This window comes from Nelumbo nucifera, chromosome 4, assembly GCF_055504915.1.
Source record: "Nelumbo nucifera cultivar China Antique chromosome 4, China Antique-T2T, whole genome shotgun sequence".
Taxonomy (NCBI): Eukaryota; Viridiplantae; Streptophyta; class Magnoliopsida; order Proteales; family Nelumbonaceae; genus Nelumbo; species Nelumbo nucifera.
This window is the reverse complement of record NC_142652.1, coordinates 30,098,075-30,125,603: the sequence shown is the minus strand read 5'-3', so window position 1 is coordinate 30,125,603 and position 27,529 is coordinate 30,098,075. Positions and strand designations below refer to the sequence as shown.

The 27,529-nt window shown below is 40.4% G+C and overlaps 1 protein-coding gene across 1 annotated transcript; it reads right to left on the bottom strand.

The window, feature by feature from the left end:
- Positions 1 to 288: 288 nt before the first annotated feature.
- Positions 289 to 27,529, bottom strand: LOC104587741 (Endosomal targeting BRO1-like domain-containing protein). The gene is made up of 8 exons (XM_010245458.2): positions 26,596 to 27,529; positions 25,434 to 26,384; positions 15,923 to 16,012; positions 15,637 to 15,705; positions 3,762 to 3,902; positions 3,381 to 3,429; positions 2,271 to 2,374; positions 289 to 1,024 (listed from the first exon to the last, which is right to left on the bottom strand). The coding sequence occupies exons 1-8, from the start codon at positions 27,268 to 27,270 to the stop codon at positions 491 to 493; spliced, it is 2,613 nt and encodes an 870-aa protein (XP_010243760.1). The 5' UTR covers positions 27,271 to 27,529; the 3' UTR covers positions 289 to 490.

Genomic DNA, 27,529 nt, shown 5'->3' with positions numbered 1-27,529 from the left:
GACGATCCCTGTCCACAATATTGTGAACAAAAACTGCCCACAATGAACTGAACAATTATACGTCTCATGAACCAGGCCAAAACGATATATTCACGCAACCGAAGATAACCTATACCATTATTTAGGTGTTTCAATGCATAAGCATGATTATAAATACACAAGAAGCACCTCTTATTAGATATTGAATTCAAATTTAAGGACCGTTAAAAGGTACATCATTCATCGTCCAATAGATATGATTGTTCTAAGAATCCAAGTCTAACATTCCAGAGTACCAAAAAAAAAGTCTTAACATATCCTGCTATGCTTAGGCATGTATTATTAAAAAATGAGTTGCCACAACCTGTACAATAAAAAGATGAGCAGCCACACTAAACCGAGCCTCCAAAATTGGAAATTTCAAAGCCAGGTGAATCCCAATCATTAAATATGTAATGAAATATAATACACAAAACAATCAAATCAAACGAAAAGACAAACAGATGCCGCATCACTGGGGTCTGTAGTAACCACTTTGATGAGGGTATGGAGACGGAATGGTGTATGGAGGTGGAGGATGAACTCCAGGTTGCTGTGGATGGGTATTGTAGTATGACCCCCGCCACCCAGGATAAGCAGGTTGTCCGTACTGAACTGGCTGTAGCTGAGGCTGCTGAGGTTGGTAAGGATTGGTGGTGGCTGGGATGTGGTAAGGTGGTGGTGGTGTTGGCTGTTGCTGTGGGGCAGCATATGGGGGACGAGAAGGAGCATATCCCGCTGGCAATGGCTGCTCTGCCGGCTGGTAATATGGTGTCTGGGGACGTGAAGGATTTGATGTGATCTGCGGATCTGACTGCTGAGAGATTCTCTGATTTTGATGCGGTTGCCCAACCGAAGAGTAATTGTTGTAGCGTGTGCTAGTCTTGCTATCCTGGAAACTGAGACCCGCCAATTGTCTTTGTGCACTTTCAATCATTTCTCGGCACTGGGTGTTTCTTGTCGTCACAAAATCACTGCACTGTTGCTTTATGTTTATAATTGCGTCCTGATACATAAATCATACCACATTATTATTGATCCATCCCTTTCATAGACAACTTGTCTTCATTATTATTTAAGGAGGTGTTTGGTACCTTGGTTGGCAACATTTGTGCTTGACTCCAGTACTGGAAATCAGTAAAGTGGTATAGTTTTGCACATAACCAGGTGCAAATTTGTTTACTGTTGTTTAATACACACATACACCACATGGACACCAAGTTAAATGCTCCCTTAGAGAAAAGAACATCAAAAAGAGGTTTCCAGCAAAAAGTCACTTCCACATAACCCAAGGTAAAAGAAGGCAGTTCAACCATTTCTACTTGAATTAGCCCAACCAAATAAGGTTTTGGTTAGGTGAAGTCAAAACACCTACATGGTGGTGTTTGTTCAGGAAACGACCATGGTACCAAACATATACTAAAAGAGAATAGGGATTCATTTTTATAAAGAAAACTCAAAAAAGTAAATAAATAACACCTATACTGGAATAAGCTTTGTCCAAAGTACAAGACATGCAATGTTCACAGACATTGTCTAGGCAAAGCATATGACTTTTTCCTACATTTATTTTTTATCAGCTATGACTTTCGCCTACATTGTGGTCTAATTTGTTGTCATGACACACATAACCCACACACTGATGTAAAGTGCCAAGCAATAAAATTAGGCATTAAGTTCTATTACTATAGAATGTTTTAGTGTTTTCAACCCATAGTTGACCCAACCAGTTGAACCATTCAAATCGTCACCCAATCAAAATTCCAAGTCCGGTTTGCATGAAACCTTCCATTTGGTCAAAAATTGTCCGACCTGAATGGTTTAACCGTTGACCCATTCAACTCACTCACCGGGTAATGGGTTGCACACTCAGTGTAGATGCAAACTCCCAGAGGCCATAACTTTGCATTCAGATGTTCAATTTTTAGCATTTTTTACAAATAAAAATTAAAAACTGAAATAAAAATATGAATTAAACATAAAATAATATTTATATATACATATGTTACATCTAAAAAATAATTATACATTTTTATTGATACATAAATATACATATCAAAAAAGAATACAAATAAACATATATATACATATGCTGACATGTCACAGTCTGAGTCTGACCCATTCGACCTGGATGGTCGAACTGGTGAGCCATGACCCGAAGGCAAAAACAGTTTGGCCTCTGGGCCGGTTTTTAAAACATTGATGTCTTATAGACCTTAAGAAATGTATATCCCAAAAATTAACTTTGTTACCTGAAGGGTAACATAAAACTTCAGTCCCTCATTGATGTTCTCCCTGATTTCTCGGAACTTTGATATGGCAGCTGCAATCTGTTTATAGGTCTTCTCACGAGAAGCTGAAACAAAAAAAAAAAGGAATATAGAAAATATCCATCAAAAACATTCATCTATGAATGTACCAAAAATGGAAACTTAATATGATCAATAGGAAATCATAACATTATTGAAAAACACCACATAACCTATTTATCAAAAGAAATCACCACATAACCATATTGATAGACCTCTTAAGGTAATTGGTAGTCAAAATTCATGGACTGGGGTGACAGCTAGCCTATGATGGAGGCAAACGTATAAGCAATCACAACTGGAAATGTTTTACAGACTGCATCATGTAAGATGAGAAGCAGCACTGTAAAACATGTTAAAAGAAAGCAGTGCAAAATCTCAATTGGTAGGATATCTGACTAATTGTGTCAGAGACCAGGGTTGGGGATTAAGGGATGGGGATGGGGTTCCCCCCCCCCCCTCCCAATTTTGTTACCCCATGAAGCAAAAAAACAAAAAACAAAAAGTAGTGCAAAGCTTGTGATTTCGTGGTCTTTGAAGATTATTTCTAATTGAGTTGTAAAAGATGAACATTAATCACACCTGCAGGCAAGGAAAAAATTAACAAGTGTCCAAGTCTTTAAAAAAAGAAAGGAAAAAAGAAAGACAAGTGTCATAGTCAATACTAAAGATTGCTTTCATCAAAACATACTCAATACATACTTGGGAAGGATTGCTTTTCATTACTTGCATAAATATAGCATGCCATATTGGACAATAAGTGCATTTTCAAATTAACCAAAATAATGTGAAGAAACTAAAAATAGACCATGGTTTTAATACATAGCCACTTGTCAAAACATAATTGCTTTACAAAGTAAACTAATGGAATATGTATATATAACCGAACAAAGTGTATTTGAGCATCCACACAAACACATGATCAGTGTAAATGCATGTCTTTCTTTGGTCCTTTCTCAGTGAAAATTATAGAACAAACAATCCATAACAAATAAGTAATAAATTCATTCAAGAACTCCACAAAGATCTGTTGCAATAGTGGATGATGCCCACCTTTGTAGTCTTCAAGATTAAAGACCGCAGAAAAGTCATCATTTTGGGCCTGTAAACAAGGATGTTTGAACATATCAGCATAATGATGTCTGATTTTGACATATATTTCATTCTTTTCTTCTTTCTATAACAAAATTCTAGAATTATTACTTAACAGAAACAAGCACTGCAGAAATGAAATATTAATATAACCCAAAAGTATGAATAAAAAAGCATTCCTTGTAATGAATGCAGCATTAAGTGATCACTCAGTCACTAGTTTTAGACAAATTTCAACAAAAGAATGTCCAGTAGGTGGCCCTACATCAATCTTGCAAATATCATTATATCAGCAATAATCCACTTTCCACAGAAGAAAACCATTCATATGCTAGGAGTAACCTGAATCTGCAGCAATAGCTGTTCTTGTGCTTCAATATTTTGGGCAATATCTTCACAGATATGATCATATTTTGATATCTCCTTTCTGAAAAGATCCTCATATGAGCCTGTATTTGTCATCAATTTGGGTAATATGTCATCCTGCAAATAATAAATCATATGAATCATGAAGTAGTTGTTGCCAGAAACACAAATAAAAAAGAAGAGCAAAAAACATTTGCACAGCACAATGTACTTGTATCATATGAATCATAAAGTAGTTGTTGCCAGAAACACAAAAAATAAGAAGAGCAAAAAACATTTGCACAGCACAATGTACTTGTAATAAATCCTTTTTCTTTCTTCAGATAATAAAGATTAAGTCAGAGAGAGAGAGAGAGCAAAGGGAATAGAACAAACAGGCTAGGTCATTATCCTTGTACCACACGGTAAGCTGATATTGGAAGCCAATAAACCAAAAATACCTTTTGAAAATAAAGTGGAAAAAGAAATTAAAAAAAAAAGGTGGATAATTATACGATACATAAAAAGGAACTAAGAGCTTGATTTGTAATTTTAATCACAGATGTGATTTTAAAGATGCTTAATATTAGTCTTAAGTATTTTGGATGTTACAACTTACAAGGGATGGTACCGATGATACCTTTTGAAAATAAAGTGGAAAAAGAAATTGAAAAAAAAAAGGTGGATAATTATACGATACAATAAAAAGGAACCAAGAGCTTGATTTGTAATTTTAATCACAGATGTGATTTTAAAGATGCTTAATATTAGTCTTAAGTATTTTGGATGTTACAACTTACAAGGGATGGTACCGATGATACCAACTGAAAAATTAAGGGAAAAAAATACATAACAAAAAGATGGAACAAAAAATGGGCAATCTTAATGCTATTCATCAATAAAAAAAATAGTACATGGACAAAAATTGTATATCTTGTTTTACTTAATACAATGCCTTGCATCTTCAAAAAAATGCTACTTAGCAGTAAAAGTTGATCCTAGTGCCAATCAAGGAACTATTACATTTTAATCACTAACAGATCAATGATGCTTTATTGATAAACGAAAAGTAAAAAAAAAAAAAAAACAAAAATCAAAGAGATTGAGATCATATAGCTCAAGAAAACTTACAATATACCCCTTCAAAAACTAAACCAGAAAACAAGAAATTACTCTGATGTTAGACATAATTGTCTAAGCCCATGGCAGACCAACACCCCCCCCCCAGGGGATGTTGCATGAATTACTAGATTAATTTTAACTGAAGAAAATCTAGTTAAAAAGATACTATAAAATAATTTTAAAGCTCAAACTCTAACTCTTCCCTGTCATACCAGAGGAAACCAATGCATATCTTTTGTTCTTTTTGCCAAGAAAAAAAATACCTTTGCACTTCTTTGATTTATTGGGTACAGCCAAAGATCATGAGCAGTTTTCTGTGCATTATCTGATGAAAACCTCTCAAAAAGGTGAGAATTCTAAATGATGTCTTTTCTCTACTAAGCATTATAACCACAAATTTTTTTGGTAAACATTATAACTACAATCTAAGACTAAAAATTCTACAAAATAGAAAATTAAATTTTCTTTTCTTTGATGAACCTCTTCTTCTTAATTAATATTAATGACAGGTTATGTATATCATGTTAAATACAAAACATTAATAATATTATTATTATTATTATACTGATATTATATAAGAGCTGAGCTCAAATTCATAATCAATGAGTTCTGTTAAAAGACTGTTATTTGTCTCAAGTATATTACCGCAGGGGTACTCTTGTAATTTTCTTCTTTTATTTTTTATGTTCTGTCACCCTAGTATATATATCAAAGCTGGAGCCGCCAGCAGTACCTTTTTGGCTCTCAATTCTCTCTTCTCTCTTCTCTCTTCTTCCATTCTTCTCTCCTGCATAACATGGTATCAGAGCAGGTCTATCAGATCTGAAAGGAGAAGTCGAGTGAACAGTTTTCCTTTGCACCAGATTTCCAGATCTGCCGCCCTCATCTGCTGTTCGGCTGATTGAAGATCTCACGCACTGAAGTAACTTTTCTCTCTCTCCTTTTTTCTGGTCGTGTGTCAGGGCAGAACCTGTACTAGGTCTGCTGATTGGATGTGAGGTGATCAGCACCCCTTTCTTTCCTTTTTTGTGGGGTCGGCTGATCCCTGTAAAACTGTAGGTCGTAAGGACCTTTTGTGTGCTGCAACAGCAGCTTCTATGGTGAACTGAAGGTCAGAAAGTGACCTGTACTTGCTGTAACAGCCGTCTTGTTGATGTGTAGGTCAAGAGATGACCTGTATGCACTGTGGTGACACTTGTGTTGATTCTATAGGTCAAGGGATGACCTGTTAGTGCTGTAACAGCACATGTGTTTTTACAAAAAGAGGTGCGTTTCCGAAGAAAAAAAGGGTTTTTTCCTTTCTCCCTCAGTGTTAAAATTTTTTTAAGGCTGTGTACCCCATTTAAGAGTGTTTTTCTGAATCTAAAATCATGAGTGGTGAAGATTCTGCTACATCCAGTGTTTCCTCAATGCCGAATGGAATGAGTGGGGGTGTGGACCTATCCTTTCCCATGGCTGTTATTCCTCTCGATGGCTTAAATTATTTAGAGTGGTCAAGAGGGATCAAGCTATACATCACTGCAAGGGGAAAGATAGGTTATATAAATGGGAGAATCAAAGAACCCAATTCTGGGAGTGCTAAATATGACATATGGAACTAGAAAAATAGCATGGTCATGTCCTGGCTTTTAGTGTCTATGCAACCTCAAATAAGAAGGAATTTGATGTGGGCTGAAACGGCAAATGAGATCTGGGAACAAGCAAAATCAACCTGTAGAGAACATTGATGTGGGCCCCACAGCTGTGGTCCCACTCTGTCCGTAGGGTAGAATGTATCTAGTCACAGCTGTGGTTATTTTGCTATTCTGTTATTTCTAGTTTCAGTTTAAAATTGTTTGTTATTTGTTAGCAGTTATGATGTAAACACCAAGGGCAGATATGTCCTTTCATGTAACTAGCATAACCTATATATATTAACTTAAAGTAGCGGCGGCAGAATATTGATATTCTGTTCTTCTCCTCAAAATTTGTGTTCTATTGCTCTTCCATCACTCTTTCTTCTACATCTTCTTCACTTTCTCTTCTCATCGAACCTGAAATCTCTTAGTGATCAAGACTGAATAGCAGTCTTGAAAACCTACATGGTATCAGAGCCAAGTTAGGGTTTTTCATGTGAGTCTAATACCAGCCAACCACATGAGAATCTCCTAGGACTGAAAGCTGAAAAGGAGGAGTTCGTACACTGATTCTTGGAGATCGCCAGAGGTGCTAGCAGCTGTTGGAAACTTGCTAGGGTTGCAGAGTGTTGGTGGTCTTGAAAACCTACATGGTATCAGAGCCAAGTTAGGGTTTTTCATGTGAGTCTAATACCAGCCGACCACATGAGAATCTCCTAGGACTGAAAGCTGAAAAGGAGGAGTTCGTACACTGATTCTTGGAGATCGCCAGAGGTGCTAGCAGCTGTTGGAAACTTGCTAGGGTTGCAGAGTGTTGGTGGTCTTGAAAACCTACATGGTATCAGAGCCAAGTTAGGGTTTTTCATGTGAGTCTAATACCAGCCGACCACATGAGAATCTCCTAGGACTGAAAGCTGAAAAGGAGGAGTTCGTACACTGATTCTTGGAGATCGCCAGAGGTGCTAGCAGCTGTTGGAAACTTGCTAGGGTTGCAGAGTGTTGGTGGTCTTGAAAACCTACATGGTATCAGAGCCAAGTTAGGGTTTTTCATGTGAGTCTAATACCAGCCGACCACATGAGAATCTCCTAGGACTGAAAGCTGAAAAGGAGGAGTTCGTACACTGATTCTTGGAGATCGCCAGAGGTGCTAGCAGCTGTTGGAAACTTGCTAGGGTTGCAGAGTGTTGGTGGTCAGGAAGGATCAGAGAAGACTAGGGTTCAGGTAACCCTAGAAGGCAGCGAACTATTTTTTCCTTGTAAGTTGTTTACCTTTTAAGAGAAGTTCTTTCAGAGAAGATAGGTTGGACCTATCTGGAGGGGAAGGCCGAACCATTCTAGCTCTTTCTCTCTTCGATTTCCTAGGGTTTTACAGCAAACCCTGGACCGAACTGTGTTTCTCTCTACTCTAGGGTTTGAAAGTGATCTGCGGCAAGCCCTAGTGTTTGACTGAACCCTGTGCTCTACCTAGAGCTACTCTTAAGTTGATTGGTAGGTTCGATCAGATTCTAGGGATTCTTATTAACCCTACTGCAAGCTCATCTATACAGTTTGGACTGTGCGATTGAATTGCTTCCTTTCAGGACTGATTAAGACCCTAACTTTCCCTAGCATATTAGTTTTGTTTTAAAGCTGTTCTCAGAGTTCTAAGGGGGTTAGAGATCTACGGACAGCTATTGCTGTGTTGGCTAGTTGGTTTCAGATCAGAATTACTTCGGTTTTGTGCACATACACTGAGAATACAGATCATGCCTATACTGTTTTGATTGTGATTGGTGATTCAAGTGCTGTTTTGAGACTTGACAGAAATGGAGTCTAAAATTCAGGCAGAAGGCAGTCTTGGGAACATCAGTTATGGTGGTATTTCTGAGATGGGTGGTCAGATTACGACCGTAAAATTTGATGGATCAAACTATTTGGAATGGGCCCAATCAGCCATGATGGCTATTGGTGGAAGAGGTAAATTAGGGTACCTCCTGGGAGATATGAAAGAACCTTCCAAGGGAGACCCGACATATACCAAGTGGATGCAAGAAAACTACTTGGCTATGACATGGCTGTGTAATTCTATGCAGCCTCATATTAGCCGAAATTATTTGTGGGCAAAGACAGCTAAGGAGATATGGGATGTTATGAAAGAAACTTACTCCCAACCCCTTAATGTTGCCAGAGCATATGAATTGAAATGTGAAGTGAACACCCTTAAACAAGGAGAGAAACCGGTGTCGGTCTACTTCTCTACCTTGAAGTCTCTGTGGCATGAGATTGATCACTTAGAGACTCTTGAGTGGGAGAGTCCCAAAGATGCTCAGACCCATAGAAAGCACATCGAGACAAACAGTGTGTTTGAGTTCCTGGCGGGACTGAACTCAGAATATGATATTGTGAGACAGCAGATTTTGACTAGAGACAGGAGTTGAGGGTTTATCACAGGCGGTGCAGGCAGGTTGATCCTGATCATCAGCAGTCCAGACCAACTCCAATCTCATCTGCAGCTCCAGGTCCAGATACTTCAGTCCCAGAGCCCACAGAGACTTCCCCTACAGATGATCTTGACCTTCCAATTGCAGTCCGTAAAGGGAAACGACATTATACCACATCCACAGCCCACTGTATTTCCCATTTTTTATCCTATGATCGCCTATCTCCTATCTACAGGTCCTACCTTAGCTCCATTTCCAATGTCCCTATTCCAAGAACAGTGCAAGAAGCCCTATCCGTCCCTGAATGGAAAGATGCAATGCAAGTTGAGATGGATGCCCTGTTGAAAAACAACACCTGGGAAGTAGTTGATTTGCCAAAAGGAAAGAAACCAGTTGGACGCAGATGAGTATTTACGGTGAAGCATAATGCAGATGGATCTATTGAGAGGTATAAAGCTCGGTTAGTTGCAAGAGGGTTTACACAGACTTATGGCATAGATTACTTGGAGACATTTGCACCGGTAGCCAAGATGACTACTATTCGAGTTCTCTTGTCCCTTGCAACAAGTCACACTTGGCCTTTATACCAAATGGACGTGAAAAATGCCTTTCTGAATGGAGATCTGCAGGAAGAAGTTTACATGTGTTTGCCTCCTGGATTCTATGATGCAGAAGTAGGTAAGAAGGTCTGCCGGCTCAACAAGGCTTTGTATGGTTTGAAACAGTCACCTAGGGCTTGGTTCGATAGATTCAGACTAGCACTTGTGAAGTTTGGATATGTACAGGCCCAGTCAGATCATACCCTATTCATCAAGAGGGTGGAGTCCTCTTTGACACTATTGGCAGTATATGTTGATGATATTGTGGTCACAGGGAATGATAGCCATGAGATTGAGTCTCTTAAACAGCTTCTTCACCAAGAATTTGAGGTGAAGGACCTTGGTGTACTCTGGTATTTTTTGGGTATTGAGGTTGCTAGATCCAAACAGGGGTTCTTTATATCTCAAAGGAAATATGTCCTAGACCTGTTGGCAGAAACTGGAAAGTTAGGTGTCAAGCCTACAAATACACCAATTGAACAGAATCACAGGATTAGTGCCGAGAGTGGGGAGCTTCTTGAAGACAAAGTTATGTTCCAGCAACTGGTAGGAAAGCTCCTATATCTCTGCCTCACTCGGCCAGATATTACTTATGTTGTTAGTGTTGTCAGCCAGTACATGCATTCTCCTAGAACCACACATCTTCTTGCGGCAGAAAGAATCTTAGCCTACTTGAAGAGATGCCCAGGTAGGGGTATACTTTTCAAGAACAACAATCACATGAAGGTGGAGGTCTATACTGATGCAGATTGGGCTAGGAGTGTTGATGACAGAAGGTCTACCTCGGGATATTGTGCCCTTGTGGGAGGAAACCTTGTCTCCTGGAGAAGTAAGAAACAAAGTGTTGTCTCCCGGTCAAGTGTTGAAGCAGAATACAGGTCCATGGCCAATGGAGTGGCTGAAATCCTATGGCTAAGATCTCTACTTGAGGAGTTGGGTATTGAGTATGAAAAGCCCCTGATGTTGTACTGTGATAATCAAGCCGCCATTAATATAGCACATAATCTAGTACAGCATGACAGAACCAAACACATTGAAGTTGACCGCCATTTTGTGCGAGAGAGGGTCTCATCTCAAGAAGTATGCCTCCCTTACATCACATCCAGTATGCAACTAGCAGACATTCTCACTAAAGCCGTATCAAGAAAGAAGCTAGAGGCGGATCTATCCAAGTTGGGAATGATGAACATATACTCCCAACTTGAGGGGGAGTGTAGAGAACATTGATGTGGGCCCCACTGCTGTGGCCCCACTCTGTCCGTAGGGTAGAATGTATCTAGTCACAGCTGTGGTTATTTTGCTATTCTGTTATTTCTAGTTTCAGTTTTATATTGTTTGTTATTTGTTAGCAGTTATGATGTAAACACCAAGGGCAGATATGTCCTTTCATGTAACTAGCATAACCTATATATATTAACTTAAAGTGGCGGCGGCAGAATATTGATATTATGTTCTCCTCAAAATTTGTGTTCTATTGCTCTTCCATCACTCTTTCTTCTACATCTTCTTCACTTTCTCTTCTCATCGAACCTGAAATCTCTTAGTGATCAAGACTGAATAGCAGTCTTGAAAACCTACACAACCTATTCTGAACTGCGTCACTATGCAAAAATCTACCAGTTACAGGCAGAATCGTCCACTTGTAAACAGGGGGAGAGGTGTCTATCTGTGTACTACTCAGACTTGACCTCTGTCTGGAAGGAGTTAGACCATTATCAGAGTGTGGACTGGAAGTGTGATGAAGATGCAAAACTGTACAAAAAACTTGTTTCCCAACAGTGAGTGATTGTTTTCCTACATGGTTTGAACCCTACATATGAATCTATCAGAGTCCAGATCCTAGGTAGCAAGGATTTTCCATCAGTCCAGGAAGTTTATGCTCTTGTACAATCAGAAGAAAGCAGAAGGAATTTGATGAACAATTTTGGAGGAGATGCAGTTGTGTTGGCAACGAAAGGGAGTGTTACTACCAGTGGGGTAAATACTTTTAAGGAGGGGGATTTTCAGAAAAATGTAGATGACAAGGACAAATTGTGGTGTACTCATTGCCAGAAACCCCGACACACCCGAGACACATGTTGAGATCTTCATGGGAAGCCAAAATGGGCTCAAGATCTGAATAAGAAGCAAGGTTCAGATATGAATAAAAAGTCGGGACAGCAAGGTACAAGAAAACACACTACGGCAAATATGGCTACTCGGGAGAATCAGCCCCCCATTACTACTGTGACTCAGACACATACCTCTGGATCTGACCCAAGGGAGGATGTTATAAATTCCTTCCGTGACCATTTAGAGCTTTATGGTAGAGCAATTCGTCAGATGGATACTCCTCCCTCAACCTCATTTGCGTCTACATCAGGTAACTCTACCACAGCTTTCCACGTAACATCTCATACCCCTGACACTCCTTGGATCATTGATTCTGGAGCATCTAAACACATAACTGGTAAGTCCTCTTACTTTCAAACCTATCACCTCCTTTCTGGAAGAGACAAGGTGAGACTAGCCGATGGATCATACTCTACCATAGCTGGTCAAGGAACCATTTCTCTTCCTTTTGGCCTTACCTTGTCTAATGTTTTACATGTCCCAAAATTTCCCATTAACTTGTTCTCTATTAGTAATATTACTAACTCGTTAAACAGCTCAGTAACCTTTTTCCCTTCTCACTGTGTGATCCAAGATCTGGCCTCGGGGAAGATGATTGGTAGAGGATGTATGGTGAATGGGCTTTACATGTTGGAGAATAAGGCTGGCCTTCAAGTCACAGAGTCTAAGAGTCAGGTCTATTTATGGCACAGTCATCTTGGTCATTTATCTTTTGAGTCTTTAAAATGTGTGTTTCCAGAATTGTTTAAGTCAGTGTCAGTGTCAGAATTTACTTGTCAAACTTGTCAATTAAGTAAGCAATGTAGAACTCATTTCTCTTCAAAGAATAATAAATCTGAATTTTCTTTCCACATTATTCATTCTGATGTTTGGGGCCCTGTTACTTTACCATCTGAGAGTGGCTACAAGTATTTTCTTACCCTTATTGATGATTACTCCAGATATATATGAGTATATCCCATGCGAACCAATGATGAAGTACCTAAAATTATCCAAGATTTCCAACGGATGATCTTCACCCAATTTCAAACTGAAATCCAAATCTTTCAATTGGACAACACCAAAGAATGTTTTCATAGTGATCTCATGGAATTTTTGCTTCGAGTGGCTCACTTCACTGTAGTTCTTGTTCCCAAACACCACGACAAAACAGTGTTGCTAAAAGAAAGAACCGACACCTTCTTGAAGTGGCCCGGGGGTTGCTATTCCATATGAATGTCCCGAAACGTTTTTGGCTTGAGGCTGTCCTTTGTGCTACCTACCTCATCAATTGCATGCCCTCTCGATGGTTAGAGTACAAAGCCCCACATCAGCTTCTTTTCCCTAAGGCTCCTCATCTTCCTATTCCTCCTCATGTGTTTGGGTGTCGTTGTTTTGTTCAAAATCTGTCACCCAATTGTGGCAAATTAGATCCTCTTTGCATTTTCTTGGGGTACTCCTTCACTCAAAAGGGATACCGACGCTTTGGTCCTGTCTCTCGGAAATTTTATGTCTCTATGGATGTCTCTTTTTTTTTAGAGTGAGCCTTTCTTCCCTATTTCTCCTCAGGGGGAGCATAGGAATGAGGAAAAACTAGTTTAGCTCCCTCCTCTTCCTGATCTTCCTTCATTCTGTGTCTTCTTTCGTCGTCACAAAGGCCAACCGTGTTCAAGAGCTATGGGGCACCTAGAAGTTGTACCACCAATGCCATCAGACTCTCTAGGAGCGGATCATGCCCATTCAAGTGCATTGGTCCCTGTTGATGTTCCTGACCTTATTGCCATTGACACTTCTGTTGCTAATGACCTTGACCACTAAACACCCAATTTCCCACTTTGTTTCCTATGAAAACATTTCACCCTCCTTTCGAGCCTTTCTTTCTTCCATTTGACAGTGCCCCTATCCCTAAGAATGTGGCAAAAGCTCTTTCGGTACCTGAATGGACAGATGCTATGAAGGAATAAATTAATGTGTTACATAAAAATGGCACATGGGAACTTGTAGATCTTCCTAAAGGGAAAGATCCAGTTGGATGTAAATGGGTTTCCACGGTTAAACACTGGGCTGATGGCACCGTGGAACGGAATAAAGCTCATTTAGTGGCAAAGGGGTTTACACAAGTGTATGGAGTAGATTATGCTGAAACTTTTAAACATGTTGCTAAGATGAACTCCATTAGAGTCATTTTCTCCCTTGCTACTAACCTTGACTGGGATCTACATCAACTTGACATCAAGAATGCCTTCCTGAATGGCGACCTTGAAGAGGAAGTATACATGGTTCAACCCCCTGGTTTTTGGGCTCAAGGTAATGAATAGAAAATGTGCAAGCTAAAGAAATCATTATATGGGCTGAAACAATCACTAAGAGCCTAGTTCAGCAGGTTCCATGTAGTAGTACAGCAAAGAGGATACAAGCAGTGTCAGTTTGATCACACATTGTTTGTGAAGAGAGGGGAAGGGAAAATTGCAGCACTGATAGTATATGTTGATGATATAGTTATCACTAGTGATTGGAAGGATGGAATTCAAAAGTTGAAAATTTTTCTTGCTACCCAGTTTAAAGTGAAAGATCTAGGTCCTCTAAGGTACTTCCTTGGGATTGAAGTGGCCCGCCCACAAAGGGGTATCTTCATTTCCCAAAGAAAGTATGTCCTAGATCTACTCCAGGATACAGGAAAACTAGGAGTGAAGCCAGTTGATTCCCCTATTGACCCTAACCACAAACTAGGTGACTGTCAGGGTGAACCCATCAAGGATGTGAAACTGTTCTAAAGACTTGTAGGAAGACTGTTATATCTTTCTATGACTCGACCAAACATAGCTTATGCAATGGATGTTCTTAGCCAGTTCATGCATGCCCCTAAGACTACCCATCTTGAAGCAGCAAAAAGAGTTCTTAGATATCTTAAGAGGTTCCCAGGTGCAGGCTTGTTGTTCCAAAAGCATGGGCATTTGAAAGTTGAAGTGTATACTGATGCAGATTGGACGGGATCCCTAAATGACAGAAAATCAACTAGTGGCTATTGTACCTTCATAGGAAGTAATTTAGTTACTTAGAGAAGCAAAAAGCAGAATGTGGTAGCTAGATCTAGTGTTGAATCTGAATACCGAGCAATGTCTCATGGAGTGGCTGAAATTATGTGGCTGAAAAATTTGTTGGGTGAGTTGGGTTTTCCAATTAACGGACCTATGACACTATTCTATGATAACAAAGCAGCCATAAACATTGCTGCTGATCCAGTGTTGCATGATAGAACTAAACACATCGAAGTCAACAAACACTTTATCAGAGAAAAGGTTGTCACAGGGGAAGTGTGTACTCCTTATGTTAGTTCTGAAGACCAACTTGTAGACATCTTTACAAAAGGGTTACACTACTCACGGCATCATGATTTATGTGACAAGTTGGGCATGATTGACATCTATGTCCCAACTTGAGGGGGAGTGTTAAAAGACTATTATTTGTCTAAGTATAGTACCACAGGGGTACTCTTGTAATTTTCTTCTTTATTTTTTATGTTCTGTCGCCCTAGTATATATATCAAAGTTAGTGCCGCCAGCAGTACCTTTTTGGCTCTCAATTCTCTCTTCTCTTTTCTTCTCTCTTCTTCTCTCTTCTCTCTTCTTCTCTCTCTCTCTCTCTCTCTTCTCTCTTCTTCCATTCTTCTCTCCTGCATAACAAGTTCTAAGTTTAAGAATTAGGCTCAACCAGCAACTTGAGCTGAAGCTCACATGCAACCCATGACAAACCAAGCTTGGAAGACAAGGTAAGTTGGCTGATAGACTCCCACCTATGGCATACATATCCATAAATCATAATTACAGTAAGAAGGCAAGAAAATATTTGAATGCAAGGAGCTGCATAAATGAAAGATATGTTAAAATATATAATAGAACAGTAAGTGGCAAGATAGCTTAATATGCTCAAAACAGAGATGCATATCTTAGAACATAAAAGGACAATTTAAGGACCTTGAATGAGAAATCATGAACAAAACAATATAATCATACAGCCAGCCTACCTTCCTTTTCATCTCCTTGAGCATGTCTTCAAGTCCTGCACGATGTGCACCAAGATTCTCCAATTGCCTCTACACAGGTTCAGCATGTTCTAGTAAAGATAAAATTTGATCTCCATACGTAAGGTAATAAAGAAGTATACAAACATATTGCAAATTTTTATTAGTATTACAATTTTTGGATAGTAAAACATATAGGCATTGGAAAGAAGGTAGTTGACTACAAAAAAAAAAAATGGAATTCGTGAAACACTTTGTGTTGGTATAACCTCAAAAATATATATATTACCAAGCTCTGCTTCAGGGCTCCTACGATGGCATCTTCATTCGCATCCAAAGACATGATTGGCCTTGCAAGGGTTGGAAGTGCAGATTCTATCTGGCCCAGTGATAATGTAAATAGTAAATAGGATGGTCAGAAATTCCAAAAGCTACCAAACAATGCATCAACATACTTCCTAAGGTAGAATAGTTTAGTGTAGCTAAACTTTTATTTTATGAAAAAAGTAAGCTAAATGGTTAAAGCATGTCAAGAAAATAAAATATTCAAACAATCATCTAATTTTACAAGGCAGTCAACTGTGGTAGGTAAAGACCATTACTCAATGTTGGTCCCAGCTATCTTGAGTCTTGGGAGGAGTGTACTGGATATAGACCTAACCTTCGACTTTACAAAATGGCCACTCTCACATTCAAGCCTCTGTTCTCACAGGTGTCGGCCTAAGATTTTACCATTCTGAACAAAATAGAAAACCAAGAAAACTATGAATGCTTAATGAAAATGAAAATAAGAAAAGAATTCATATCCAAAATAAGAAAAGAATTCATATCCAAAAGATATGTTCTAGCAGGCAATGACAGATGAAAATTTTCGCAATAACAAAAACAAGGGATGGAAGAAGAGAAAATAACTTCCTCAGCTTAGGCATGGAAAGTGAATCGTATACAGTTTACCGTCTCTTTCCAATAGATTGATTTCATATTACAGAAAATTAATAAATAAATAAAGATGTTCCTAAAGATATATTATAGGCAGGCAATGAGAGATGAAATAAAAGATGGAACATACGCGATGCAGAGAGTGGTAACAAGGTTAATCAGCGGTAAAAATTTATCCCATAAATTTAGTGTGATATTTTCCACACAACAAAGAACAAAGATGAATTTCGAACTCACTTGGTAACACGGGGCCTTCAGGTGTGGGAGGAGTTTTTAGAGATGGGGAAGGAAAAATCTAGGTTCTTTTTTTTCGGGCCTGTAGGACTGGATAACTCATTAAGAACTGAAGTGTTAGCATTACTGCAAGGACTGAGACTGGTAAAGCAAATGGGATTAGATCGGATTGAAGTGGAAGGGAATTCAAGGATAAAAGACTAGATGAAAGCTGGAAAATCTGGAGTCACAGGAAAGCTATGAGAGAAATATGGAGTCTAACAAGGGAAATTGAAGCAGATTAGAAATGGATTAGAAGAACAGACAATGGTCTGGCTGATGCATTAGCCAAACAAGGATCAAACAGGGGTTAACTTTTTGCCGCGGTATTGTAACTGTAGCAACTTTCCACAGTATATTCTCATGAGTATGTATTGTGGGTTCACCATCCCAGCCTTGCAATGACTCAAATCACCCAGCAAGCCTGAAACGGTTCACAACAAATTCTGTCAAAGTTTGTTGATATTTTTCAAGAGCCACAAGGGTGCTTCCACCTCATGCCAGTGATCATCATATTCCCATTGACCCAAGGGCCCCCACCAGCCACTGTGTGCCTTATTGATACCCATATTCACAAAAGGCTGAGATAGAAAAAAAAATGTTGAACTTATCAAAAAAATGCTGAGGAGATGCTGCCCAGTTCTAGTCCATTTTCATCACCCATACTTATTGTTAAAAAGAATGATGGCACCTGGAGAATTTTGCATCGATTATAAGGCCCTTAATCAAATTTCTGTAAAGGACCACTTTCCCATGCCATTAATATAAGAGCTCTTGGATGAGTTAAAGGGGGAAACCATATTTTTTTAAGCAAGACCTACAATCAAGCCACCATCAGATTCAGGTCCACCCAAATGACGTACAGAAAACAGCTTTTTGGATACATGATGACCACTATGAATTATTGGTGAGGCAGTTTGAACTGACTAACCCGCCATGCACATTTCAATCGCTTATGAATGAGGTATTCCGGTCCTGTCTCTGCCAGTTTATTCTTGTATTTTTTATGATATCTTAGCATATAGTGCTGATTGGGAATCTCACCTTGAGCACCTCAAAACCACTCTCTCTAACTTACACTCACATCAACCATATGCTAGGGCTTCTAAGTGTGAATTTGACCAATCTTCATTTCAGTATTTGGGCCACATTGTATGCAATAGTATACCCCAACCCAGCAAGAGTAGAGAGTATTTAGTCTTAGCCTCAGTCCAAATCCATTAAAAGCCCTAGAAGCTTCCTGGGGCCAGCAGACTATTACAGAAGATTGTCAAGGGCTATGGTCTTTTGGCAAGCCCATTAACCCATCTGTTGAAACGAGACTCTTTGGAGTGGACTGCAGCAGCCCACAAGCATTTCACAACCTTAAGAAATCGAAGCCCAACTGCCCAAGGACTATTCAATTATCCTAGTGGTCATTGACCGCTTTCCAAGTATGGACATCTTGTCCCTTTATGCCACCCATATAGTGCAGCATCAGTAGCTGAAACCTTCACAAGGGAAATAACCATGCTGCATGGCAATCCACAAGCCACCGTTTCGGACTGCAACCCTACTTTTCTTAGTAACTTTTGGTGCAAGTACTTTAAGCTATATGGCGTTCAACTCCACAAATCCACCAGATACCAATCTCAATCAAATAGCCAAACTAAGGTGATCAACCATTGCCGTGAAACATATCTCAGGTGTCTCACTAGTGAGAACCCCAAGAAATGGGCCCAGTGGCTTCCATGGGCTGAATCATATGTCCACAGGGATGACACCCTTCAAAGCCCTCTATGGGCACAGGGGTGATAAGTTCAGCCCAGCCCACAAATTCCGGGCTTGGCCTGAGTTTTGAGTTCAGGCCCGGCCCAGGCCCATGCCTGCATGAGGCCCACAAATTTCAGGGCCCATACTGGACCTAATATTTCAAGCCTGGCCCGCATATATTTAAATATATGTATTTTATACATATGTATATGTGTTCTTTTACATTACATTATATATTTTATATAAAGTTATAAACATTATAATATGACAGACAATATATATTATATATAATATTTTTTATCATATAATGTACAAAATAAATTTGCATGCAAGTTATAAGCCATTTAATATAAAATATTATATAATAATAATTTTATATAAAAAACTTAGGCTCAGAATCAGGCCTAGGCTTTTGTTTTGGGCTCAGAATCCGAGCTAGCCCATGATCACCCCTATATGGGCAGAAGCGACCTTCACTACTGCCTTGAGAAGGGCTCAACAGAAGTAGCAACAGTTGACACTCAACTCACTGACCGTGACTCCATCCTCAGGGATATCAAGCTTAATCTCATCAAGGCCCAACAACAAATGAAGGCTCAATACAATCACTGGCACCATCATGTTGAGTACAAGTTGAGCAATTTTGTTTACCTTAAGCTTCATCCTTACAGACAAACATCCTTAGCTTGAAAAGCTTGGAACAAATACTATGGGCCTTTTGCTATTACCGAGTGGATTGGGCCCGTGGCCTCTCTCCTTTGAGAGAAAGGTAATCATACTAAGTGAATTGAAGTAAGATGGCAAAAGATGAGTATTGAGAGGATGTATCTTTAAGTGGATTGTTATCTCAGTGGCTTCAGCAGTTCAAACCAGAGGAACAAGAAGAAGAAGAAGAAAAGGAACAGTAGAATCTGATAGCTTAAACCCTATCAGTCAACCCTAACATGAATTAGCCTCTAATTAGTTGTACAAAGACTACACTGCCCCCCCCCCCCCCACTTAAGTATGGGACAAGAAGTCTCTATTAAAACTGCCACATAAGCACATAACTTAACAAAAATAAAATGACTAATCTACCCTTATTCGGCTAACTCTAACACTCCCCCTCAAGCTAGAGAATATATGTCATATAATCCCAGCTTGTTACATATATAGTTCACTCTCCCTAAGCTTAAGCCTTTTGTAAACAAATTTGCCCATTGATCACCTGAGCCCACATGTTCTGTGCTTATCTCTCCAGTAAGGACCTTCTCCATCACAAAGTGGCAATCAATCTCTATGTTCTTTGTTCTCTCATGAAAAACAGGGTTAGATGAGATGTGGAGTGCAGCTTGATTGTCACAGTACAATTTCATAGGTCTATCCATGGAGAACCCGATTTCTTGTAGGAGATTCCTCAGCCATACTAATTCACATGTAGTGTGTGTCATGGCTCTGTATTCGGCTTCAGCATTGCTCCTTGCCACAACCATCTGCTTCTTACTCTTCCATGCCACAAAATTTCCTCCAAGAAATGTGCAGTAACCTGTAGTAGATCTTCTATAAGACATAAAGCCTGCCCAATCTGCATCTGTATACCCAATTGCCTCAAGTCTTCCTCTTGGTTTGTACAATAACCCACGGCCTAGAGCTCCCTTCAAGTACCTTACAATTCTAAGAACTGCATCCCAGTGAGGTATCTGAGGGTTTTGCATAAATTGGCTCACCACACTGACTGCAAAGGAGATGTCTGGTCTCGTGATAGTCAAATAGTTTATCTTCCCCACTAACCGTCTATACCTTCCAGGATCATCAAATATTTCCCCTGTATCGCTGCTCAACATAGCATTTGGCTCCATGGGAGTTTCTGTCGGTTTTGCACCTAACAGTCTTGTTTCATCCAGCAGATCAAGAACATATTTTATTTGGCACAGGTTTACACCTTGTTTTGATCTAGCAACTTCTATACCCAAAAATACTTCAATGTCCCAAGGTCTTTTGTTTGAAAATGGTTTTGCAGAAAGACCTTTAGTTTATCGATCCCCAATTTGTCACTATCAGTTATGATAATATCATCCACATAGACCACTAATAAAATCTTTATGGCTTTTGAATCATAACTGAACACCGAGTGGTCAACCTGGCATTGTTTCATTCCAAAATTCTTCACCACTTCACTAAACATCCCAAACCAAGCACAAGGCGATTGTTTCAACCCATAAATTGCCTTTTTCAATCTGCACTCCTTACCATCCTCCCCCCTGAGCAACAAACCCATGTGGTTGTTCCATATATACCTCCACCATAAGGTCACAATGAAGGAAGGCATTTTTAATGTCAAGTTGAAACAAGGGACAATCATACATAACTGCTAGGGAAATTAAAACACAGACAGAGCCAATCTTAGCCACTGGCGAGAAGGTCTCCATATAATCCACCCCATACAGTTGTGCATAACCTTTAGCAACAAGTCTGGCCTTCAGACGCTCCACACTACCATCCGGCAAGTATTTAACAGTATACACCCATTTACAATCCACAACATGCTTACCAGGAGGAAGAGTAGAGAGCTCCCACGTTTGAGTATGCTGAAGGGCAAAGAGTTCCTCCTTCATTGCCTGCCGCCACCCAGGTGAGCTAAGAGTCTCTTGGACATTCTTAGGTATAGAAATAGATGACAACAGTGAAACAAACTAACGATGTGAAGCGGAAAGGCGAGAGACTGAAACAAAATTGGAAATGGGATGGAGGGTACAACTACGTTTACCTTTCCGTAAAGCAATGGAAAGATCAAGTCCTGAAGGTTCTGGGACAGAAGCAACAACATGATCCGCGGACAAGGTAGAAGCTGGAGGAGGAGCCGATGTCTGTCGATGAGTATACACGTGCTGGATCGGTGGTCGTTAAGTAGGGATCTGCACTGGAGGAGGTGAAGGGTCAACCCCAACTGGAACAACCGGAATGGTATCACGGACTAGAAGAGGAAGATGAAGCAAAGGTGGAGACACCGATGCTTCAGGTCCCGAGAAGAAGGGGACAGAATCAGAAAATGTGACATCAGGATAGACATAGCACTTCCGAGTAATGGGATTGCAACACTTATACCCTTTTTGAGTCCGAGAGTAGCCAAGAAAGGCACACTTAATAGAACGTGCATCCAGCTTGTTTATCCCAAGACTCAAATTGTGAACAAAGTACACACAACCAAAGATGTGAGGTGTTAATGGAAAGGGAGACAAAGTGGGGAATAAAATAGAAAAGGGAGACCGACCATGAAGAATGCAGGAGGGCACCCGATTAATAAGGAAACATGTAGTAAGTACAACATCACTCCAAAATCGTTTAGGAACACTCATATGATGAAGAATAAACCGAGCAGTTTCAAGGAGATGACGGTTCTTTCGTTCAGCCACCCCATTTTGTTGAAGAGTGAATGCACATGAAGTTTGATGAATGATGCCATGCTGTTCTAAATACCGTTGAAAGAAAGTAAGAAAGTATTCACGACCGTTATCTGAACGAAGAACTTTGATTGGAACACCAAATTGTATACGTATTTCAGCATGGAATTTTTGAAAAATGGAAAATAATTCACTCCTTTCTTTCATTAAATAAATCCATGTCATCATTGAACAATCATCAATAAAAGTGACAAAACACTTATAACCATTATAAGACTCTATTTTAATCGGACCCCAAACATCTTAATGAACTAAAGAAAAATGACTCAACATACGACTATCAACTCTAGGACTGAAGGGAACCCGACGATGTTTCCCATACTAACACGACTCAAACTGTAAAGACAACAAATGACTCAAGGACGGAACCAGTATCTTGAGTGCCTTGAGAGATGGATGTCCTAGTCGACAATGCTACTGTAGAGGAGTGAGTGAAGTCTGAAGTGCAACTGACGATCCACCACCGTCAAGGTAATACAATCCACCAGCCTCATGCCCCCCACCAATCTTCTTCCCCGTCTTGAGATCCTGAAAAACACAAAAGAAAGGGAAAAATGTAATAGAACGATTAAGAGTCTTGGTTAATTTACTAACAGACATAAGATTGAATGGAAACTTAGGGACATATAGAACAGATGATAAAGAAAGAGAAGTTGTGTCAACATTACCAACACCACAGATGGGAGAAGAGGAACCGTTGGCAAGGGTAACAGTTTGAGATGTGGAAGTTTCAGAGAGGGAAGAGAACACACCTGGAGTCCCGGTCATGCGATCAAAGGCTCCAGAGTCAACAATCCATGGAGAGGGTTTGGATGCCAGACAAGCTATACCTGAGTGGGCAAGGGTGGTTGTAGTATGTTGTGAAGTAGCTTGGAGGAACCTCTCATACTCATTGTGCAGTACACTCACCATCTCCTTCCCGGAAACAGATGTAGATGTAGAAGGTGTTAGATCTGCCTGTTGGTTATCACTGACATCAACCCCACCAGCTACTGCATGATTAGCCCATGTAGAAGGAGGGCCATGGAGATCATAGCAGAAATTCACCGAATGTCTGTCCCTACCACAATGGGTACACTTCCTTGTAGTGTTACTTTTTCCTTTACCACGGTCTCCCCCTGAGTCACGACCACCACCACAGCCAAATACGGAACCACCACGACCTCCTCGGAAGGCATGTCCTCCCCCTCTAGTACCACGTCCACCTCCTCTGGCTATCACAAATGTTGATCTGTCAGACTGTGTGGGATTCTCTGTAGATCCCAAAGAAATCCTACGAAGCCATGCAAAAACTTCCTCAAGTGTAGGAAGAGTAGAGCCTCCCAATATTTGAGCCCTAACTCATATTCTGATTTCAACCCTACTAAGAACCTAGTGACATCTAGTTGTTCCCTTTGTTGTTGTTGAACCTTAACATCTGGAGTGAGGGGATGATAGACATTGAGTTCATTTCTGAGGTTCTTCATACTGGCATAGTACTCTTCTAGGGTTTTATTCCCTTGCTGCAAACCGAAATACTCCTGATAGAGCTGATATACCCTTGTAATATTATCCTGCCCGGAATAAAGCTTCTTGGCATGTTCCCATATGTCCTTAATTGTATCTAAGAACATAAAGTTGGCACTTATTTTGGGTTTCATGACCATGTCATGATTTGGGCATCTTCCTGTTCCCAATCATCAAACCCTGGAGAATCAGCTGATGGTTTATCTTCCTTCACGTGTTTCACTTTCCTCTTTGCCTTGAGGAAAATTTCCACTGACTTGGCCCATGGCACATAATTCTCACCATTAAGTTTAATGGAGGTCACCTGCACACCCAAATAATCGGAGGGGATCATCACACTCGGTTTCTGATCACTAGAACCACCTCCCGATGCTGCCATTATGTCTCCCCCACTGCTATCTCTAATGTTGAACTCTCAGTCACCAACCAAATACTACAGCAGCCAAGGCAACGCTACAGCAGTCTCTAAACTCAGGTGATAGGTTCACAACAAGTCACAATCAATCACAATCAGTCACCATTGTGCACAAACTACCATTCAGATTAAGAACAAAAGGTAAACCATCATTCAGACAACACCAACAAGGCAGAAAATTGATGTAGGCAATTCGACCATTCCTTCCAGCCCAAAAAAAAAAACAACTTTTGTTCTTTCACACACACAACCATCTCTGTCCCACATGGTACAGGTTTGTCTTACCATTTTTTTTTAAAGGTCACTACCAATCCAAAGACATCAACTACAACCACTACAGTAACCCTTACACCATTCGGTCACTGTAAACACAGCCTGTTCTTGGGCCTTTTGCCAAGAACCAAGGCTACAAATAACCTAGTTCTTTAAGTTCTGATCAGTCCGAACAGATCTTTGAGGGTTTTCCAACCCAGAAACACCAACAACACAAAAAAAAGGATAACCAACCTTGATGGAGACCTTCAGTCGACCATCCACTTATTTCTGGAGTTATTTTCTTGAAAGGCAATCAAGTTCTGAGCAGAGAAAGAGAGGCCGAAGTGTTCTCAGACCTAGGTCGAGTTTGTGTTCTCCATTTGCAGTCCATAGAGAAGAAAAAGAAGTCATGAACAGAAAGGAGCAGCTGTCACGAGCAGAGATTTAAAGAGCAACGTCCTGCTCTAATACCATGTTATCTTAGTGGCTTCAGCAGTTCGAACCAGAGGAAGAAGAAGAAGAAGAAAAGGAACAGCCGAATCTGATAGCTTAAACCCTATCAATTGACCCTAATATGAATTAGCCTCTAATTAGTTGTACAAAGATTAAACTGCCCCCCCCACTTAAGTATGGGACAGGAAGTCTCTATTAAAACTACCACATAAGCACATAACTTAACAGAAATAAAATGACTAATCTACCCTTATTCGGCTAGCTTTAACATGGATTAAGCACCATAAAAAACAAATGGAAAAGCTTTTGTAATAATGACATACAATCCTTACTCTGCATTGTAAGTTTGTAATTTTTTCTAGCAAAAGTTTTATACAAAATCCAATCCACTGATTTAAAACTCCAAGGAGGACAACCTCCGCTGTCCACCCAAGGAGGATGCCACCACAACCCTTTTCCTTGTTCTTCTTCTCTTTTTCCCCCAAAGAATGAGGGCATAAACAAGCAATTTTGTGAGAGAAAGGACAAATCTTGTGGTCATGTTGGGATTAACACTTAATTGAGAAGGCATTACTGGCATCCAGGAGTTTTGCACTTCAACTCCTCTTTCCCCAAAGCTTACATCTCAGTAGCATATTATAAGAGAGAAAAAGGCCTGCTTAGACTATTCAGTTTATCAATGGAATAGCATGGTATCATTCTTGTAGAATGTTGGAATGAGGTATATGACTAGACATAAAACTACAGGAAAAAGGTAATTAACATACCGGCCGGCAATCAAGAATGGACATAAGAGATGAATGATCATTAATGGCCCGCTCAATTCGTGCATCACTATCAGCAGCTTGCTTAAGGTTTGCAGCAAACCTGTTCAACCTATCTTGCAAGTTCTTGGTTATAGTACTAGACTGAGGTCTAGTCCATCGAGTCCCATATTGGCTTCGAAACTGAGCATCCTCTCTTGCTTCTTGCTGTAAGAGTTCTTCAGTCTGGGCCAGTAATTCTTGGTTCACCCTTCTCAAATCCCTAAGTTGCTGCAACTCAGCTTCCAAGCCAGATGGGCCCCCACTGATCTGCACTACTTCCACATCTTCTTTAAGATCCATTGGTAGTGTATAGTTTCCTTCTAGTGCAAGAATTGAATCTGGTAAGTCCATTTCCTTCAGCTTCACACGGGTTATCTCACTCCCTTGCTGCAATTTCTCAGCTTGAGTCCTGATGATATCATCAACCATTTCGGTATATCTAGAAAGAGCCTTTGCACTGTTATCAGGAACAAGACTTGCAAACATCTTCTCTTTGCTTGCATCCAAGATATCATTCATTGGTGTGGACTTGACTAGTGAAGCCGCTGGAAGAGGTAGCAGAGTATTTGCCGCAGGGACTCTCATAAGATAAACTCTATCGTTCTCCTTCACAGCTCTCTCCAGATTGCGATTTAAATTAGCTTCTAATCTAGTAACTGAATCTACAAGTTGTTGCGCAACACCTTTCATTGATTTCTTTGCATCAGCCAAAGTGCTAATCCCACTCTTCAACCGTGCAATTTCCTCCGCGATATCTTCTTTCTCGTGTAATTCCAGACCGTATCTGTAGCAAGCTTCGGCATAGAATTGAGCTGCCTTCACTTGCACGTGAGAGATCCAGGTTCGATCAAAATGCTGATTGAGAGGGGCTACGTTGAGTGCTGCGAAAGCTTCCTCATAGTACAAAGCAACCTGCATTCAGTCCCCACATGAGCCAAAACGTATTCCATGGCATAATTAATCACTGGAAAGGATATTTTGGATGCAAATTCATTGCTCAACGAAAAGACATTTTTTTATGATCAACTGGAAACAAATTTCATTAAAAATACAAGAATTATCAACTCAAACTTTGGTATATTAACACCAAATTAAGAATATAAGGGCAATTGTATTGCCTGACCTGCCTTGCAATCTTGGCGCAAAGGCCAGCTGATTTGCCTTCAGCTATGACCTTCTCGAAGACACACTCCTGCGCTTGGGCAAGCATCAGCCTCTCCAGCATCCCGGCACACTCAGCAGAGATGTCAAGTGTAGTCGATTGACCAATCGAAGCCTTCATCGATGCGTTATCTCTGAGAAAAGCAAACGCCCCAGCAGAGGCCATAAAGGAGTGAGAAGCCTGCATACGACCTGCGGCGGAGGATCGATCAGCCGAGAGAGCAATCTGACTATGGACAGCACCAAGATTGAAGAGAACCGCAGCTTTCTCCAAGTGAATGTTCTGCTGCGATGCCTTCTGTTTTTGTTTGTAGGCATCGTGCCAAATGAAGGTGATGGTGTTGATATGGTCCTTGTCGGGGGAGATTGGGAACCTAGATTCCATAACACAGAGGGCTTTGTAGTAGCTCTGGAGAAGGTCCCGGCGGGCATCGGGGGAGTCGGAGGGGCGTTCGAGGTTGACCCTCATTTGCTTTACGGCCTCAAGGTCGTCTTCCAGGTTCTGCGCTTCGCGTTCGGAGTAGGTGCGCGAGATGTACTGCCTGAGGGGCCGGTAGATCTCGACGGTAACAGTTTTCTTTTCGTAGATCGCTAGCATGACGTTCATGACCACCGACGACGTTGCCGGAGAAGCCATTATTGGCTTTGGAATCGACAGAGATATTCAGTTCGAATGAAGTTGACGAGGCAAGCCCGACCAATAAATGAGTGGTAACTGGTAAGGAGGACTGAGGATTTTGATGACGACTACGGCGAGGAGGAGATCCATCCACTGTGGAAAACGAGCTATTTTCTTCCTGTATTCTTTTAACACGGAAACGATCAAACGAGGGAACTTCGTGTATTGGTAGTTTCTCTTGCTTCTGTTTTACCAGTTGAAACCCCGTAAACGATAT